General features: G+C 56.3%; 1 protein-coding gene across 23 annotated transcripts in view; it reads left to right on the top strand.

The window, feature by feature from the left end:
- The window catches only part of DYSF (dysferlin), a 210,604-nt gene that overhangs the window by 123,329 nt on the left and 67,578 nt on the right, over positions 1-19,697 (top strand). For 15 of the 23 annotated variants that reach the window (XM_081264302.1, XM_081264291.1, XM_081264289.1 and 12 more), the window contains 6 exons: positions 1,321-1,414; positions 1,975-2,052; positions 9,009-9,190; positions 11,582-11,722; positions 12,439-12,468; positions 13,878-13,907. In XM_081264302.1, coding sequence (XP_081120428.1) covers positions 1,321-1,414; positions 1,975-2,052; positions 9,009-9,190; positions 11,582-11,722; positions 12,439-12,468; positions 13,878-13,907 — 555 coding nt within the window. Of the gene's footprint in view, positions 1-1,320; positions 1,415-1,974; positions 2,053-9,008; positions 9,191-11,581; positions 11,723-12,438; positions 12,469-13,877; positions 13,908-19,419; positions 19,462-19,697 lie in introns of all 23 variants that reach the window. The other 8 variants (XR_014018501.1, XM_081264293.1, XM_081264283.1 and 5 more) reach the window with 1 other exon arrangement.

The following is a 19,697-nucleotide window of genomic DNA, read 5'->3' as shown; positions in this document are numbered from 1 at the left end:
GAGCCACTGGGGAAGGAAATGGAGCAGAGGCCACCTTATCACTCCACCCTGCCACCTCTGAAAAGGGCCTCTGGGACACGGTGCGTGCTCTCCCAGCCCCTCTGTGGTGTGCGGCTGGGCTACTGGCCCTTGGAGGAAGGTGGGCTTGAGGGAGGGCACCAGAGAGGTGGGCATCTGGCTCAGAGGAGTGGTCTGGTCTTGGTGTTCCTAAAAGTGGCTCAAGGCTCCATGGTTAGATCCCAGTGCTAATCAGGACAAGGTGACAGGCCTGCCCAAATGGCTTTATACACAGTAAACTGATGGAGAGATTTCTGAGCCAGCTGTGGCCCCAGTCTGCCTCCTGCTTCTGTTCCTGTCCTTGGCCCCAGACTCTCCCTAGCACAGTGGGAACTTTGAGAGGCAGTGAGTATCTAGCACAGCCTTTCCCCAGAGCTTGTGATCTGGGACCTATATGCCTCTGGCACCAGCACTGTCTATAAATACGCAGTGGGTGGATAGTGGGAGCCCAGAGATGCTAACCCGGGACCTCCAGACCTTGGCTCCACTAGATGCACCCCAGTAGCCAGCTCTCTGCTGAATTCTTCCTTGGAGAGTCCTTTAGAGTCTTTTCCTGTCAACCTGTAATCTGGAACAGCTCAGAATTCCCCCCTGGCTTATCCAGTCTTCTCTAGAGGGTCGGAAGAGTTTCCCACAATCCTTTGGTACTTTGACATTGGCGTCTAGCGACGCCGTAGAGAGGATGAGCTTCTGAGTGTCGTTGGAGGCCAACTGCTTTTAGCAGCTGAAGAGTGTCGTGACCCTGGTAGTGAAGGGGTGGGTGCAGACATAGAGGAGTTCAGGGCACTGTGGGTGCTCAGGAGAAGTGACTAAATTATCACGACACTAGAGAGATGACAGGGTTAAACTGATGTCACTAGTACCCCTTACTGAGTGCCAGGCATCTTGCCCAAGGCTGCAGGTACAACATTTGATTTAATTCTTACTGTAGGTTCTCAGCTGGGGACAATCCCTCTACCCCCGGGGTTATTTGGCAATGTCTGGAGACATTTGTGGTAACCACAACTTACTGGAGAGGCTCCAGGTGTCCAGAAGGTAGAGGCCAGCTGTGCTCCTGCACACCCCAGTGTGCACAGGGAGGGCCCAGGACAGCAGGACTCAAGGCAAACCTGCGTTTCCCACCTATGAGGTGGGCAATTGTCACGTTGATGATGGTGGGGTCTCAGGACTCTCAATTTCCCTTGGCTTGTGTCCTCCCTACGTTTCCCCACTGGCTCTGGGCTCTGGGGTCAGAATCTGCCATGACCAGTTTTGTGCCTCCAGGGTGGTGTAGTGGATGATAGGAGCGACGATTCCGTGTCTGTCTCTACCTTGAGCTTCGGTGTGAACAGACCCACCATCTCCTGCATCTTTGACTGTAAGTGATTCTTGGTGGGACCTACAGAGGTGATGTGGGTGCACACCCTATACTTCCGTTTGCATGGGATTACGTGGGCAGGTGTGTACATCGGGGCTCTGGAGAACCGAGTCTATGTGCTCTCTGATCAGTGTCTTTAGGCATGTGTGCACATGTATGTCTGTGCGTGTGCACATGTGTGTGTGTTTGTGCATGTGTGTCTGTGTGTGTGCACGTGTGTGTGCACGTGTGCATCCACTCAAGTGTACGAGTGGGCATTCACACTGTGCCTTGTGAGTGCCTGCTACCTATTTGGCCTCTGCTCCTCCCTGTCCTCCTCTGTCCCTCCCGACTCCTGCAGCTCTAGTCTGGCCCCAGGACGCAGCACTCAGTTCTGCCTTGGAGCTGTGATTCGTCCTCCTGGCTTGCGAGGCTCACTCCCGAGAAATGGCCTATGTCCCTTCTGTCGTTCAGCCCTTCTGTCTGCTGTCCTTGGAGGGCAGACTCCCCTCCCCTCGAGCCCCAGCAGTTAGACCCCGTCAACCCCTCACTCTGGTGTCTCTGTTTCTTCTTTGGTAAAGATGGGAATCGCTACCACCTACGCTGCTACATGTACCAGGCCCGGGACCTGCCAGCGATGGACAAGGACTCTTTTTCTGGTAGGTGGGACAGAGGGAGGAGCACCGGGGACCGTGGGCTGAGAGCTGAGATGGAGGAGTCAGGCCTGCAGGCAACAGGGGATGTGGCCCGAGGCATCCCTCGTGGGGGGTGGCGGCTGCGTTTGCTGGATGTCATTGCTCGGTCCCGTGGCCTCCTGGTTGTCAGGTGCAGCAGCCCTTCCTCTGGAATCTGCTTGACTTCTCTGCAGGGTTTGGCATGGCTGACCATCCCCTCTTTCCTGAAAGCCCCCCAGGCACGGCTTCCAGGCCACACCCTCTCCAGGGTCTCCAGCGGCGTCCTTCTTCTCTGATTGCTTCTTGGCGTGGGCTGCAGTTGCTCTAGTGGCCCATCCCATGCAGACCCAATCCTTGAGGGGCCGCCGCTCCCAGGTCCAGGCTCCTCTGCATTTCCTGCCTTGGTCCTGGGGTCAGAAACCCTCAGTCACATGGTTCTGTGGCTTCTGACACCCAAATCTCTCAGATCTGTTCCCTTGTCTTCAGCATCACACTGTCACATTACGCTGGCCTTGCCCCTTCTTATTCAGGCCACTTGGAGGCCTCGTGGCTTGCCTGCCCTCAGCATACCTGGGCACATCGATCATCTGCTTTCAAAAACTCTGACAGATGGACCCCCACTCGCCAGCCTGCCCCTGTGGCCCTCACCCGTTTCATCTGGGGCTCGTCCCCTCTCTTCACTAGCTCCAGTCCCATTGGCCTTCGTCTGTTTGCCAGCCTCTTCCAGGTGCCTGACTTTTGCATTTAGCATCCTCTCTGCCTAGAGTGCATTTCCTTCCTAATCTAAACCAGATGAACTCCTAGTTGTCCTTCAAGACCCGCCGGGATGCCCTTCTCCAGGATGAGATGGTTTCTCCTTCCACAGGACTTGGCTTCCTCTCTGGTGCCTCTCTCAGAGCCCTTACCTGCTGCATAGATGAGTTGGGGTCTTCCTGCTGCAACCTTCTCACTTTGACCATGACCCCCTTGCCCCACTCCCAGGAAAGGGCTTTGTCTTCCCCTGAACCTGTAGCACTGGGCACCTAAGAATGACTACTTTCTGAGCACTCCCTATGCCCAGGTAGTACTCACAGATGCAACCTTGTGAGGGCTGTGCCAGGGGAAGGTCAATATCTGCAGCGATTTCTAACTCTGGGATACACATCCGGGCTCTGGCCATTGGAACTTACCTTGAGAAATAAGAAGGGGTCTAGTTCACCGCCTTGCTTTCTCTCCTGGGGAGGTTGTGAAGGGGGAGGGTGCAGGCAGCAGGTTTGTGCAGGGTGAGTGGGCAGGTGGGGGCTCAGGTGGAGAGCCCCTTGTCCCCTGTGTGCCTAGTTGGCCGAGGACCCTACAAGTCAGGATCTCCTCCAAGGGACCAGCGTGGGAAGCCAGTGCTCAGTCCAGGGACTGCAGGGCAGGGTCAGCCTGGCATTGGCCTGTGGAGACGTCACACTTTCCATCCTGGCCCCACCCCCTCCCCCAGATAAACATCCCTTGAGCTTTGCGGGCACTGCCCAGGGCTTCCTCAGAGGCCACTGGCTTCTGAATGAAAGGCCCAATTGAGCAGCTGATGGAAGGGAAAACAGCAGCCAACGCGGGGAACCTATAAAACCCAGAGTGTTTATTTTCACTCCCAAACCCTAAACCAAAGCAATCTCTCTCCTGGAACTGACCCTGGGGCGGCTGGCGGCCCGAGGCTGTGCGCGGCCACCGGCTGGCATTTCTCTGAGGAAACTCATGTGTGAATCCGGAATGTCTGGGGCCAGGGGAGGGTCTAACTCTGTCTGTCGCTGGTAGCACCTTCCAGCTGCCTGCTGCTGTCTGGGGCAGAGGGCCCTCCCAGGGGCATGCTCCTGAGCCTGACCTGGGCTTTCCTGTGCTCCTGTGTCCCCACGGACTCTCCTTGTCCCTCTGCAGTGGACTCTGGAGCTGTCCAGAGGCAGGGGCTGTATCTGTGCTTCCTCCCTGGCTGAGGAGTTGAGGGATATGCAGGAGTTGCCCAGAAAACACTTCTGGAACAATATCGGACTCGGCAGAAGGAGGTTTTTTTTTAAAGATAATTTCTTTTTTTTTATTTTTAAAACTTGTTCTAGTTATGTATGACAGTAGAATGCACTTGGACACATTGTACACGAATGTGGTGCAGAGTCACACTGTGTAAACATGTGTGTATCATGTGTGTCATCATGTGTGTACATAGGGTGATAATGGCCATCTCATTCCACCCTCTAGAAGGGGCGTTTTGTGGTGTTGTGACCGTGCAGGCAGCCTGGGGATTCCCCTTCAGGTGGGGCTTGAACACGTAGCCAGCCTGGGTCCTCTGCACCCATGGAAAGTGCCTGTGGTGTGTGTGTGTCCTGTACAGCAGTTAGACCTACACATTGTAAGATGCTCTTAATTCCAGTGGCTTCTTTTGGATATGGGGGTGGGCCTGTTGGAGCCTGGCCAGCGTCTCTGGTATGTGCTGGCTTTGCCTTGAACTGAAAGCCGTGACTAGAGAGGACAGTGACATCTGTGTGGCACCCAGCTCTGCCTTGCCTGCCCTGGAATTCTGGAGAGGGTAGCGTGGTTTCCCTGAACACACGTAAGCCGGGTGGCTCTTCTCGACAGACTGATATTTCTCAAAGGGTTCCCTGTGGGAAGCTCTCTGCTCCACCAAGTTGCTCCCCAGATGACTCTGCTTTGTCCCATCCCCCAGAGGAGAACTTGGTTGGGTGGCAGAGCTGCCACCCAGATGCAGCACTGGCAGGATGCTATCACATTCCAGGAGATGGCCCTTAGCTGGAGGAGCCCAGAAATATTTCTTTGAGGGTCTCATGGGGCTCGACGTGGCTTCCCAAGTCACATTGTTCATTAACCCGCGGCTGGGGTGGGTGTCAAAGAAGCTCCCGTGGCCCTCTTTGCTGGCCCCATGGCTCCTGGGAGGAAAAGGCTGTGCAGTTGGGTGGTCCTGAGAGAGGTTCCTGCCAGGCTGGGCCACAGTGACATCTGATGAATGGCTGCTACACCGTGGCCTGGGGACCAGAGCTTCAGTTTTCCATACAGATGTGGACTCTGTCCTGAGTGGGGTGGGGGAATTCTTGCTTTGGGGCTTCCTGCGTCTGGATTCTGGTCACGTCCTCCGGCCCCCTCTCCCTTTTAGGCAGGGCTTTTTGTTCGGGTTGGCTCCATCGGAGGTATTCCGCCCCGGAAGCATAAGGAGGTGTTTTCCCCAAATGCATCAGAGGCTTGTGAAATGCTCCACTGAGAAGGAGAGAGACTAGGAAGGAGCTTTCAGGTTTGCAGGGCGCGGGGGACTAGGAGGTGCTGCAGCTGTGGGGAAGGAGGCTGTCCAATCCGTGTTAGGACAACATCCAGTCTACAGGATTCAGGCCACACTGCTCAGCAGGAGTCCAGGGCCATGGGTGATCTGCTCACCTTGGTCCTCCCCTCTGCCCCCGCCCTGGGTGCTCCCTACTCCCTTTCACCTCCACCAACAACTTCCTGTTTCCCAAGTGCCCGTGCTCTTTGGTGTCTCTGCCTGCTGGGTGCCTTGACACCCTTGGCTGACCTTTATCCTGGTCTGTGTTGATTCCTTCCTGATTCTTGAGGCTCAGGTAGGAGACCACCTCCAGGAACCCTGACTCGATGTCACCAGGCTACTCTGGGGACCCCTACACCTTGCACCTGTGTGCTCCACTATTAAGTCACACACAACCTGCGCTCTAACTCTTGTTTCATTGCTGTTTTATGATGCTAATAGCTATAATTGGTCTCCTTCATCTTCCCATTCTTAGGTCAGTGATAACCTACCCACAACTATATATAAAATGAATGATATATTATCAATAACACCAGAGCAAACATCTTCGTACAGATAGTGTGTGGCTAATTTGGGTCATTCCCAGTAATATGGAAAAGGGGGCCTGAATGGCTTTATGTTTTATGGGCATACTTCCCAATTACTTTTCTGAAGGTTGCTGAATTGCTTCCAGCGATAAAGAATACCTCATACTTCATCAACTATTTGCCAACACTGAGTGTTACAATTTTGAATCATTTTTCTTAACTTTTTGCTGTAGGGTAGTTTTAATTTGATTGCTGTGATCCACTCCATGGTCTCCTTCCAACGAGTGTGACATGTAGGAGCACTGGACTTGGGAATTGCAGGTCTTCCTGGGGGCAAATCTCCCTCTTTGGACCAAGAGTGTGACACTACCCATCCTGTTCTCCACATTGGTGGTCTGGGCTGGTTGGTGGAAAGGCCCCATAGGGGAGCTTAGGATGTTGAATGCAGAAGGTCCTCCTTTGGAGCAGCAGGGCTCAGTCCGAACGGCCAGATGCAGGGCACTGGATCCAGCCAAAGAATTGTCTGCCTAGAGTTTGACATGGTGGCTCATGCCTGTAATCTCAGAGGCTTGGGAGGCTGAGGCAGAAGGATTGCAAGTGTGAGGCCAGCTTCAGCAACTTAGTGAGGCCCTAAGCAACTTAGAGAGACCCTGTCTCAAAATAAAATATTAAAAAAGGGCTGGGAATGTGGTTCAGTGGTTAAGTGCCCCTGGGTTGAATCCCTGGTACCCCCCCCCCCCCAAATAATCAACAAACCTGCCTGGGACTTGGTGCAATCCCTGGCTCTATTGTGATGGGGATGCTGGTGGATACCTGTGTGTGTGTGTGTGTGTGTGTGTGTGGCTGGAGTCTCTCCAGGGCAGCTGTGGTCCTCAAACATGCCCCCTGGCCCGGGGTGCACAGCCCTGAGGAGAACCCAGTCCTCCACCTTCCCTCCTCTTGGCTTCTCTGCAAGAAGATGTGTCTGTGAGTCCATCTGACCACCTTGCTGGAGCAACAGTGCCCCCCTCCTTGTTTCGCTTTTTGGGGGAGGGGCTGGGCCCTCTGGGGGAGAGGCCAGGCCCCAGCACACAGTGGCCCAGTGTCTGAGGCCGGGGGCCTCCAGGCCTGCTCTTTACAATGTCTTTGTTGTGTTTTTCTCCCGTGGGCGGCTGGGGGCCGTGTGTGGGTCTGGGTGAGTTTTGTTTGAAAGCACCCACCCCCCAGGGCTGAGCTCATTGCCTGGGCTGCTGGGGCTGCTGGAGGGAGCCGGCCTGCTGGGGGGGAGGGCTGGCGTGGGGGGTGCTGCCAACACCAATACGGCGTGCACGGCCGCCACAATGTGCAATTGTGATCTTTGTGTAAACGCGGTCGGTCTGGGGCCCGCACGCTTATAAAAATAAAGCGTTGGGAAGCACGGGGGGTGGGAACAAAAGGGGCTTTTTCGCCGGCCCTCTAATATGGTTTTATTTATGGGAACGCACCCTCCTTCCCTTACTGGAACTGGGAGAGGTTCTCTGCCGAGCTTGGAGCTGATGGTATCACAGCCAGACGGTTTCATTAAATGCACAGACGCCGCCACTGCCGACGGGCCCTGCCAGGGGCAAGCAGGAGGGAGAGGACTCAGCCAGCCTTGCCAGGGCCAGTGCGTGGAAAGGGGAGCCCCATGCCAGGGAGGCTCCCACCAGCAAGAGGTGGCATTTGCCCCCGCTTCTCCCCCTGCCGCTCCTTCTATCCCCAGAACCTCTGCTCCTCTGCTACTCCACAGCAGGGCTCAACACCAGTTTCCTGCAGGACACTCCCCATGACTGACCCTGCTGTGCTTCTGTGCAGGAGGTGACAGGCTGGCCCCAGGCTAGTGGTCACCCTCCTGTGGCCAAACCCAGCACTGTTCAGCCAGTGGGTGCCCATGGCTTCTGCCTGGTAACTTAGATGCCCCTCCCCCTTACGATGGGTTCTTTGAGCAACACCCACCACCTTAGGCCCTGCTCTCTGGGTCCCTTTATAGGAGTCCTGCTGCTCCTCACCCACCTTCCCACCTCTTCTACCGGCAGAGTCCCTCTCTCTGCTGTGTCCTGTGCGGTGGCCTTGGCTTACCCCTTGGTCTCCTTGTGGTCCAGGAGCCCGTCATCTTATGTCTTCTTGGTGGGGTTCACTGTTTCCTCATCCCAGCCTCAGGGTTGTTTGGACATTCTTGCACCCTTCTGAGCCCAGTGAGGCAGAGACCATTGCTTTTACGGTCACTGAGGCTCTCTTGGGGCCCCACAGGGTGGCAGTGCGGGGGCAGGCCTGTGGGCTCAGCGGCAGGGCACTGCGAGGCGCCAAGGGCATAGGGCTTCCATGAAGGCACTGGGCCAAGTCCTCACAGACATTCAGTATCAGCTTCCAGCCTCCTATGTCCCCAGACTTTCCTGTCCAAGTGCCCTCAGCATTTGGCATTTGGAGTCTTACAAAATGGTAACAAATGAGTCTTCAGCCCAAGTTCCCATTCCGTTAGGACAAGTTGGAAGAGCCCCTTCTTCTTGGCCTTGTGCTCCTCTCTTAAGTAACGCGTAGTCCCAAAGGACCTGCTCCCTCGTTGTTTTCCCAAGTGTGGCCTTAAGGCAGCATCAATATCACCTTGGAACTTGCTGGAAAGATCTGCCGTGTCATAGTGTGGGGTGGGATTCAGCAATCTCTGTGCACCTTCCAGGAGATTCTGTTGCCTGGTTGCATTGGAGAACCACTGTCCTAGAATCTGCTTCAGTGACACAGATTTGCCTTTGGGACTGGGCAGAGAGAGTGGCTAGTGGCTAGGTCCCAGACGGGTGCGTCCAGGGCTGGCAGGCTGCAAAGGAGTTTGGAGATAGCAAGGAGCTCGCACGACCCACTGCAGAGCAGCTCTTAGGTCCACGCCCACTAAGCCAGGACCGTCTCTGCCTGGGTCATTGCCGTAGCCTCGTAACTGGTCTCCTGAATCACCTCCCGCCTCCTCCAGTCTGATCTCCCCTGAACAGGAAAGGCCCCTGAGGAGAATGGGTTCCAGTGTGGATACATTGCTCTGGAGTGGCGGCCACAGCCCTGCTTCAGCTTTGTGGCCTGGGCACCTCCTGAGAGGAGACTCTCATGGTCCCTGCCATGTCCTGTCTCTCTTCCCAACTTGGCCCATACAGATCCCTATGCGATCGTCTCCTTCCTGCACCAGAGTCAGAAGACAGTGGTCGTAAAGAACACCCTGAACCCCACCTGGGACCAGACCCTTATCTTCTACGAGATTGAGATCTTCGGTGAGCCGGCCAGCATTGCTGAGCAGCCGCCCAGCATCGTGGTGGAGCTCTATGACCACGACACCTACGTGAGTGTGCCCAGCTCGCTCCCTCGCCCCCCACTGCCCACCTGCTGCAGGGCCCCGGGGAGAGCTGTGCTGTGAGCTCTGGGTTTCCACCCAGCTGGGTGCTCCCCAGGGCTGGGGCTGGTGGCCTCTCCCCTGCCCCCTCAGGCAGTGGAGTAATTAAAACTATTTAAGAGGAATTAAAAATGGATTATTACTAATCAAATGTGGCACAGTGAGGGGACAGATCTGGAAAGGGCACTTGGCTGTGGTCAGGAGCCTGGGTTTTCTCTGTCTCTACCTTATTTATGTGATTCCAAGAATAGCCTCTTTCCCCATCAAAAGCTGCTGATTCTTCAGACATTTATCAGACACTCGCTTTACTGAGACGAGTGGTCCCTTATTTGAGGCTGAGACTCACCCAGGGAGTAGAGAATCCTCTATGTATGTGAGTGAGCATGTCCCAGAGTGCCAAATAGCTCTGTGGCGCAGGCAGGGACCTCTGCACGGAGCTGTCCAACAGGACTTCCTGTGATGACGGAAGTGCTCTCTAGCTGTGCTGTCCAGAGTGGGAGCCACTAGCTGCATGTGGCTAGGGAGCACTTGAAATGTGGCTAGTACAAACCCAGAAACTTGAGTTTTAAATTTCATTGTGTTTTAAAGAATTAAAATGTGAATTTAAATAGCTGCAGGTGGCTAATGCTCCAGTATTGGAAAGGCAGCTCTGGAAGGTTCCAAGGAGGGAGGGATGGAGCCAGGCTGGAACATCAGGGAAGTCTGTGGGGAGGACAAAGGCCCCGAAGGAAATGGGGTTCGGGGTTGGTGTGGGAGGCTGAGGGGCCCTGCAGCATAGTGTGGGGCTGAGTGTGGGGCTGCGAGGGGAGGGGTGGGCAGGCTGGCAGGGGGAAGGGAGTGCGAGTTAGGAAACAGTGTGGGGGGTTGGTGATGGGGTCGGAGCCACATTTTAAGAAGTTGATGCTCCTGGAAGAGATGACCAGGGGTGTGGCAAAGAGGCCCCGCCTGGGTAGTGGCAAGGAGAGGGATGGCGGGGGCAGGGTTTGGAAGATGTTTCCAGTAAAAGTTGCCACAACTTGGATGCCAGGGACCTGGGGAAGGGCTGTTTAGGATCCCCACCAGATATGTGTGGGGGGTCAGCTGGCAGTGGCAATGTGGGCCTGGGCTGGGAACCCTACCTGGGAGGAAGAGCGAGGGCCCTGGGGAATGAGCAGCTGGAGGGAGCCTAGTTGGGCCTGTGTGGAGAAGGGTGCAGGTCGAGGGTGGGTCGGGAGGTGCCCAGGATGTGCCAGAGTTCTCTGTGGGCCTGTGCGCCCACACCCTGTCATGGTAACACTTTCTGGAAATATCTCTGAAATGCTGCTCTCTCCCCTCTCATCCCACTGCCACCCCCAACCCAGGCTGGGGCCCCTTTGCCCAAACCATCCGCCCTCTTCTTAACGTGTTGCTTGGAGTCCTTTCCCTCCCTGTGGGCTAGCATCTAGCAAATGACTGCTGCCCGGAGCTCCTGCATTCCCGCCTGCCTAGCCCTCTGCCAGTCCCACCCCATTTCTAGCTCTCAGCAGCTGAACGGGCAACACCTGGCCCAGAGCAGCCTCAGGACCCCTTCCAGTGCTGTAGCTGCTGCAGTTAACGCTCAGTAATTGGTGCCAGACTGTCACCTGCTGGTGTGGGCATTTATATGGAGCTGGTGGCCATTCCAGGACCGCTCTTGGGGACATCGAGGTCCCCTGCAGTGGTATGGCCGCAGTTAGCGTGCCCTCCCAGTTTTTGCTCTGGGTCTGTCCCTGCTCTGGGCAAGGCACGAGGACTTGGGAGGCTACACCACCATCTGGCAGAGACCCAGGTTCTGCCCACTGCCCTTGCTGGACTTGGCCAGGCCTGTGTGTGATGCACAGTCTCCGTGCGGCGGCTGACAAGGGGAGAGGCCAGCAGCACTGGGGGAAGTGGCCATGTGAGGGCAGGAGAGGGAGAGGCCAGCTGAGGCCATTGGGCTGGAGGAGGAGAGGATGTGTAGGCAGGGAAAGAGAGGTGTCAGGCAGCAGTGAGGGGGCCTTCGGTGCCAGAGGAGGGTTTGGACTCTGTCCTCTGGACAGCAGGGAGCTGAGGAAGGTACCTGGGCAAAGGGATTATCAGGTGAAAACATTATTTTGGGAACATAATTTGATGAGCATGATCAGAGTTTTTCCATTTTAAAGCTGGAAAAGTTAAGGATGAAAGTGAACAGTCAGGACTAACCAAAGTCCCTGGGAATGTCACTCAGATGGCTGCGGGCATTAGAGAAATGTGGGGAGACTGTCTCTCTGGTCTGGACGCAGGATTCAGGCCTACTGATGTTTGGAGGTCACTCTGAATCCTGAGCTGGGGGGATACTGACCCTTCTCCCTCCACCTGGTCTAGGGCGCAGATGAGTTCATGGGTCGCTGCATATGTCAACCCAGCCTGGAAAGGATGCCCCGGCTGGCCTGGTTCCCACTGATGAGGGGCAGCCAGCCGGCAGGGGAGCTGCTGGCATCTTTTGAGCTCATCCAGAGAGAGAAGGTGAGGCTGGGCCGCAGCCAGACTCAGGAGGCCTAGGAAGGGTACCTGGTAGGGTGGGGAGGGCAGGGCTGCCAGGATCCCCCCACCTGCTGCCAGTGCCCAGTGGGATTCTGGGCAATCTCTTCTGAAAATCAGGTCTCCTAGTGAGACCCATTTTGCCCATCTTTTCTGAACCCCAAATCAGGGCTCCATCATCACCAGGGTAGAATGTATGGGGTCTCTCATGTCTGAGCCCTCTCATCCCTGGACTTATTCTGCCCTGGGTCCTATCCTGATGTGGCCTCTAGGAGGAGGGCCTCTGTGGTCTGGTGGTGGGGTCTTAACTGCTGTGATGGGACAGGCAAGGGCAGGATCCTTGTTCCAGTGCTGGCCCCGCCATGTCCTAGTTGTGTGGCCCTGGGTGGCCACATCCCTTCTGTAAAACAAGAGGCTTGGGTTTGAGCTCTGCCTTCAGACTTATTCTTGGCATCACGTGAACCCCAACGTGTAAATTGAAAGGCGGGCTGCTCTGGGTGATGTGTCTGGAGGGGACACTTAGCTTCCCCTGCACCCCTCCCTCTCCCAGGAAACAGGGTCTGCAGCCCCCTGCCCTGTCTGATCCCTGGCACATTCCATGGTGGTCATTTTCATGTTTTGCCGGGCTGGGGCAGAAAGGAGGGGGCTGAGGTCTTTGGGTGACAAGCGCATAATTGATGCCCTCTTTCTCTTCACCCTAGCCGGCCATTTACCATATTCCTGGCTTTGAGGTAAGCCTTGTTCTTATCTTTCCTTCTTTAAGCTAAGCTCCACCCTCCCTGTGTCTTAACCCCCTTCTGGCTCTAGGGAGGGTGGTCAGCCGCTCTGACACGGCCTTGCCTGGAGTCCCAGGGAAAGCTCCTTAAGCAGGGGAGGGCTTGGGGGGGCCCCAGGGCAGGGTGGGCGGGGCTGGGGTACTCCAGGTCTCCGCACCCAGCCTGGGCCTTGCCAGCCCTTATTCCTTGAGAGGTCTGAGAATTACAGACTCCCACCTTGCAGGGGTCTCTTGATCATCCAGCCATGGCTCCTGGCTGGGCTGTGCTCTAGAGTCACCTGGGGCTTTAAAGCTCATCAGTGCTCCTATCCCACTCCTCCTATCCCACTCCAGACCAAGTGTGAACGCAACCTGTGGTGTGCGGCCCTGGCCTTGGTGCCTTCCAACAGTGCCCAGGTACTTTTAATGTGCACCTGGGGCTACTGACTTAACCCCATGATTCAGAAAGTGAGGGCCCGATGTAGCCTTTGCCCACCTGGAGTCCTCCTCATGCTAACTTCGAGGTGTGGCCCAGCACCCTCTGCTTTCCCAGCCCTGCAGGAGCTTCTGATGCACGTCAAGTTTCAGAAACCCTGATTTAGACTGGATTTTCCAGCTTTTTCTTCTCATGGGACACTGTTTTTCTTCCAGCAATGGCAGCTTCAGCCCCCTGTCCCTGTCCTCCTTCCCTGTCCTGGGGGCCATGGGAGAAAACACAGATACCAGGCTTATTTAGTTCCTTATGCTGCTCCAGACCGGGCTCAGGTGCAGTTGTGCGGGCTCCTTTCAGACACCTCATTTGCCCCTGTGAGGCGTCCACCCGAGGTTCAGACAGTCTTTACCGCACGAGGCCACCTCTGCCACCCCATCCCTCCGCTTCTCCCCTGACTCTTGCTAGTTTCCCTTTCTGTCCTCTCCCAGCTCCGACTCTCAGTTCTGCCGGCCCTGGAGACTCAAGGTTGCCCTCCTTGGCCCCCCAGGTCCAGTTGCCCTGCAGGAGCAATGACTCCAAGGCCCAGGCCCGACTTCCTCCCGGGGTTGCTTCATAGGGTTCCAGGTCCTTCTGCCACCTGTCTGTCATATTCCCTTCTCTGGTCACTTCTGGAGCTGCCTGGGCTCTAGGCTTGGGCATGAGTCTTTCCCACATGTCCCTCCCTGGCTCAGGTCTATTGCATCTTCTTTCTCGGGCATCATGGAGGGTGTGGCTGGGGAGCACGGCATTCTCCCCTTGCCGGGAGGGGCCTTTCATTGGCTCTTCTTGGTGGTGGTGTCTGGGGTGCTGATCTCTGGCCCAGCCTAGCTCTCCTTGTTACTAATGGAGACTTCTACCTCCCTCTTCCTCATGCACTATCTCCTGGATGTGGAACATTCGATGGTGTGGTCCAGGTGCAGGATACATCAAGGATCCTGGACGAGGTGAGCCGGACTGGAGCTGTGGCCTGTGGCTGGGGACCAGTGGGCAGACACAGAGGGAGGTGAAGGCCAGCTGTCCAGCCTCCCTGTCCATGCTCCAGAGTCTTCTAGCTTCCTGGTGCCAATAGGCACCTGTCACATGGGGACCTATTTGGGCTTTATCCCTCAAGCTCTGTGTGGGTCCAGGGCTGCCTGGGGAGTGTCCCAGGGTGTGTGTCACCTCAGAGGCTTGCTGCCTTCTTGGGAGGGCCAGACTTACCCAGGCTACTCAAGCTCTAGCTGGTTGACTATCAGGTGGCATGTTTGTAAGACTGAAATGTTCAGCAGGGCTCAGAATAGTCAAGGAAGCCTCTCTGGTGGAGGCAGCATTAGCCAGACATCTGTGCAGCACTTAGCAAGGTGGAAACACACCTTTGGCCCAAGGGGCCACGGACAAGCATGGGAGTTTAGGAGGTGGATGGAATGTGGACTCCTAGCGCTTGAAGAAGTTTAGAGCTACAGCTACGTGAAGAGAGCCACGTCCTTGCGCGTGAGAAGCATGATCTCTTTCGGCCTCCTGTGCATCGGTCAGGGGATGATGATGAGTGAGCGGGCAGCAGAGTCTTGGATAGAGAGACAGGAATGAGAGCCCTGGTCAGAGGGCCAGTTGGGAAAAGGGCAGCCACTTCCTGTCATCAGGGAATCCCCAGGCTGGGAGCGGACACCGTTTGACATTTTCAGTGCAATTTAGACTTGAAGCGCAGAACCAGGATGTGGGATCTGCAGGCCCCGCGCCCCTTACCTCACTTCCTTCACTCCCAGACTGAGGTGGGGTCCGCCAAGTGAGCTGGCCGTGATTGCGCCTGACAGGCGGCCTCCAGCTTCTGGCTGCAGTTGCGAAAGACTGCCGATTTGGAAAGGGAGGCAGAGCCCGGTCCAGGGAAGCAGCACGGAGCCCTCGCTCTTGATTGAGAGCACTCTGTGGCCAAAACCCACAGCCTCCTCTGAAGAAGACCTAGCCCAGGGATGAGTTATTAAAAAAAAAAAATTAGAATCCTTCATAACTGGATTTGTCATATAGAGCAGTAAAGGCTCAGATTCTAAGCACAGGGATCCAACTGCGGTCTGGTTGTCAGGAAGCAAATCCAAACTGTAGCTTTTGGTCCAGATCCTTCAGAGGGCCAAATGTCCTGCTGCAGGGCCAGCCAGGCCACAGGCTGAGGCCTCCTGTGGGTCAGCAGAGCCAGGGGAGGACAAGTCCTGGGGTCTGCTGGGCACAGGGCTGGACTGAGCCAGCAGGTTCAAAGGCCTGAGGTCTGATCTAATGAATGGAGTGTCATCTAGTCCAGGGAACAAGCCTCCAGATGATCCCCGCCCCCATAGCTCAGTCTACTTCCACTCGCTCCAAGGCCAAGCTTCATGCCACAATGAGGGTCCTATTTAGTCTTCCTGCTCCCCAGAGGTGGGAGGGGGCAGGTCAGGGCTGCTGCTGGGTTGGTCCTGCAGAGAGTCCAAGGCCCTGGTGGTATTCTTCTGTCTTCCGTGCTGTGGCCAAGCCCCTGCCATTGACCCCCATCCACTCCCTCCCAGGCCTTAGCCTCGTCCCTTTGGGGACTACCTGAGCCTTCCCGAAGCCCTGGAAAGTCTGAGAGTGGGGAGGGCAGATCGGGGGTGTTAGAAGTTGTCTGACTGCATGGTGCGTGTTGGGGAGGGAGGGACTGGGGGAGAAACCAGCTAGGAAGGAGGCTTCTGAGATAGTCACCGTCATGGGGGACCAGACTAGAGGGGGCTGGAGGAGCAGATGGGGCCGGGGACTCTGGATGGCCCCTCCTGTGGGGAGAACATCTGTGCCAGGGCGGGCAGATGCAAAGATTCACACGTGCCTATGAGTTAGATACTCTGCTGTTTGCCAGAGTTGCAGGCTCCCAGAGCAGGACAGCGGGCTGGCTTCCTGGAAGAGGTGACACCAAGCTAGTGTTTGAAGCAGGAATAGGCAGAAAGGGCCCGGGAGTGGGTGCAGGCAGCAGTGCCTGGGGCTGGGGCTGTGTCACTGCCTGGGGTGACAAATTTCCCTTCTTGCAGGCTGGGTGCCTGTGTGAAGGCCTCTCTTGGGGAAGTAGATCGTTGCCCTGTGCACTGGAGGCTGGAGTCTCAGAGGGCGTGTGGAGGTCCCCTGTCCTCAGGGCCTTTTTGTCTGTCTTTCCCTCTCTGAGCCTCTCCCATCCTCCCTGGGCTTCGCCCTGCTCTGTGTGCTCCCTGGCCGCCTCCCTCCTTCTCCGGCCTCCTCTGAGCCCTCCTCTGGTTCTTTTTCTTTTTGTCCGGAGAACAAAGGCGGTCTGCACTGCCAGGGGGAAGGAGTTCAAAGAAACGCAATTTCAGATTTCCTGACAACTGGAGAGTGTGTGCATGCACGTGCGAGCGAGCGTGTGTACATGTGGGCACTCGCAAGAACACACGCACACGTTGGGCAGCAGAGGTGCTGGTGGGCTCCTTTCTAACCAGGGCCCTTAGGATGTGGAGCACTTGTAGAGACCCCGGGGCTTGCGGTCCTGACCATGCCAGGGCTCCATGGCAGGGACGCCCTTGTAGGAGGGATCACATGCTCTGTGACTGTTTTCATGGCTGGCTCAGGGGCCATCCAGATGTCACCCCATGTGCCCGTCCCAATCCAGGAGACAAGGTGTGTGACTCTCACTCTGAGATGTACTGGAGGTACCCTCCTACACCCCTACATCCACTAAAAGGAAGAATTTGATGTTTTGCAATCAGGAAAATAAGCCCAGTGGTCCCCCATCCCCCTCTTCCTCCCCCAAGGCCTTAATTTGAAACACTGTTTTTCCTGGGAAGTGTAATTAGAGCAGCATGTGGCTCCTAACGAGCTGGGTGGGGCCGGCAGACAGTGGAGCCCTCCCAGCCCGCCTGGCTGCCCCCTGCCTGGAGCTCCCTGAGGAACAGGGATGTGAATGTCCAGAGGGTCCCCTGACTCTCTCCCACTGGGCAAGGTGGGGTCTATAGGCTTCTGGTGATGGGACAGCTAGGTGGCTGGAGAGGCTTGTCCCTGTCTACTCTGTCCCGGCAAGAAGCATCTGTCCTCTGCGGTGCCACCTTGACAGGCCTCCGGGTGGCTTCAGCTCTGTGGGGGGAGCCTCGCTGTCCTTGAGATCCTCTTGATCTGAGCCGACTTGGTGGACACCCTTCCCGCCCGTTCAGCCCACCACTGGAGCTGCTGCAGGTCTGGCTGCCCTGCGTTCAGGGTGCACCAGAAAGGGGCTGGCTCCCTCTAATTGGCTTATGTGGTATGGCTGTCCTTGGAGTCCCCGTCACCCCTAGGACAGTGAATCGGGATGTCCCAGTAGTGCTTGCAGTTTGCACCCCGCCCCTGCCTGGCCATCCTGACAGGGCCTCCATTTCTGATAAGGGTCACAGCACCTTCTCTGAGAAGATGAGAAAGGGGGTGCTCAGGAGCTGTCTCTGCATGGGCTCAGGACTCCTGTTAGAAACTCTGAGGTGCTGCAAGAATGGAAAGTGGAACACCTTGGAAGTGGGTGGGCAAGGCCAACGTGAGGCTAGCAAGCGCCCCTGGGCAGGCAGGCCCCGCCTTTATCCCTAATGCAGCACTGCCCCTTGCCCTGATGGGAGGAGCTTGGAGTTATCATCTACTCGATGAGCTGATGTTAAAATTGGGGTGGGCAAAGGGATGGGCTCTCATTAAATGGCTACAGTTGGATCCAATCAAGGTTAAATATTCTGAAAGTGGACCACCAACTTTCTATTTCTGAGCAGACCCATGCAGACAGACAGCGGTGAGCAGGCAGGGGAGGCAGGGCTGGGTGGGGACCCAAGGGCCTGGCTAGAGCAGATAGGATTGCTGGGAAGGAGAGAAGGTGTGTGTTGGGATCATTTCTTTATCCATCTCTTCCTGCACTCTTCCCTCTGTCTGCCCTTCTTCCCTCCCTTCCTTCAGTAATCTACCCATAATCATTCATTTATTAGGTGGGGGATTTAGCTGTGATCCTAGTTGTACAGAATTGTCGGTTTCACCAGGGAATACATAGCATGGTGTGCAGAGAGATAGATGTGTCTTTCAGTGGGACTATGGGCTATGGGAGCCCTGAGGATGCTTTGGCTTATGCTCAGGGCATAGAGAAGATTTAAATGGACATTTGAAGTCCAAACAGATCAGGTCACCAGATGAAGTGGCTAGAAGCTCATTCCAGACCCAGGGTCCAGTGAGTTCCAAGCCTCTAAGTTAAGGAGAGCCTGGTGCCTCTGGCTACCTGCTAGAGCTCAGAAGGGTGGGGGTCCGCACGTTCTGGGAGGTGGCTCATCAATATTGGGGCTCCTGGAGGGGAAATTTATCTGGTGAGAGATGTGATCAGAGAAGTCAGCAGGAACGGGGAGCCTCCTTGGAGGCCTCATTAACGAAATTCGCATTATTCCTGCCAGGGTGGGGGATTTCAGGAGTGTAAGCAGAGGGTGGCATTTTTTTGAAACCTGGCCTGGCTGCAAAGCTCATGTGCACTTTTGGGGGGAGTGGGTGTGCCAACTCACATGCACGGAGACCACTCTGGATGGTAGTGAGTCCGAGAGAGAGGGTGCTGGCTTGAGCCCAGGAAGAAGAGGGTGGGTGTGAGAGAGATTAGGGATGAGGGGAGGAGAAACCCAGGGTGGCACTTTTTTTGTTGTTTTTTTTGGCTTGGTTGTCTAGATGGCTGTTGGGGCCCGTTTCTGAGATGGCATTGAAAGGGAGAAAGCAGAGTCTAGTTTTGGACAAGTTCAGCGTCAGCGGCCCGTCAGGTGCGTCAGGTGCGTGGATGAACGGAGCAGAAAGATTCTAGGAATGGGGCTAAGAGACGAGCGGGAACAGAAAACCCAGGAGGCCTGGCATTTCAGAGCTGGTGGAGGAAGCGGGGGAGGCTGCCCGGGGGAGACTTAGCATCAGAGGGCAGGAGGGACAGCAGTGTGGAACCAGAGGGGTGGCTTTAGGAAGCAGATGGGGTCAGCTGGGTAGATGCTGTGGAGGGTGAGAGGTGGGAACCCACGAGTGAACTTTGGGCTGAGCTTCTAGGAGGCGATGGCTGACTTTGGAGAGAGAAGTTTCCAGGATAGGGTGCTGGGGGGGAGCCGAAGGCTCTGGGCAGGGAGGGAAGGAAGGCCCTGGGTGGGGACCGGAAGGGAGAAGAGAGGAAGGAGAGGAGGAGGCGGGAGAAGGCCCGCAGAGGGGAGTGCGCGGGTGGATTCCAGAGAGATGGGTTGGGGAAGGAAGAGCTCCAGGAGCCAAGGTGTGACACACATGGCGCTGGGGGGACAGTGTGGTGGCAGCTTGTGTGGTGGAGTGGGTGGGGCAGAGGTGGGATCCCAAGGAGGTGGTGGAACCAGCCTGGGGCCAGAATGTCCTGGGATCCCTGGGGACAGGATGTGGCTGGAGGTGGCCATGGATGTGTCTGGTGCCTGGCGAGGGGATCTGCTGATGGACACACCTCTAACCTCTGTTTCTGCTTCCTCCTCCTGCCTCCGCTGGGCCGGCGCCCGGCAGCTGTGCGCTCCTGCCTCCTTCCTCCAGGGCCTGCTGCACACGGTACTAGCCCTTAACCCGCCAGGGCTGTGGTCTCCGCGGGCAGGTTCCCGTCCTCTGCACATGGTGAGGACGTCCTCACCATGGAGCTCTGGGGGCTGGAAAGATGGAGTCAGGGAACGAGGGAGAGAAAAGGAGAGCGCAGAGGGGATATGTTCTGGGGGAGATGTATTGACGGGTTGTCCTTCTCAGGGAGCTCAGGGCTGTTCCCTCCTTGATCCCTTTGTCCCTATTTTATC

This window comes from Spermophilus citellus (assembly GCF_964194105.1).
Source record: "Spermophilus citellus genome assembly, chromosome: 13".
Classification (NCBI taxonomy): domain Eukaryota; kingdom Metazoa; phylum Chordata; class Mammalia; order Rodentia; family Sciuridae; genus Spermophilus; species Spermophilus citellus.
Note: the sequence above shows the minus strand (reverse complement) of the source record. Positions and strands in the feature narration are given on the sequence as shown.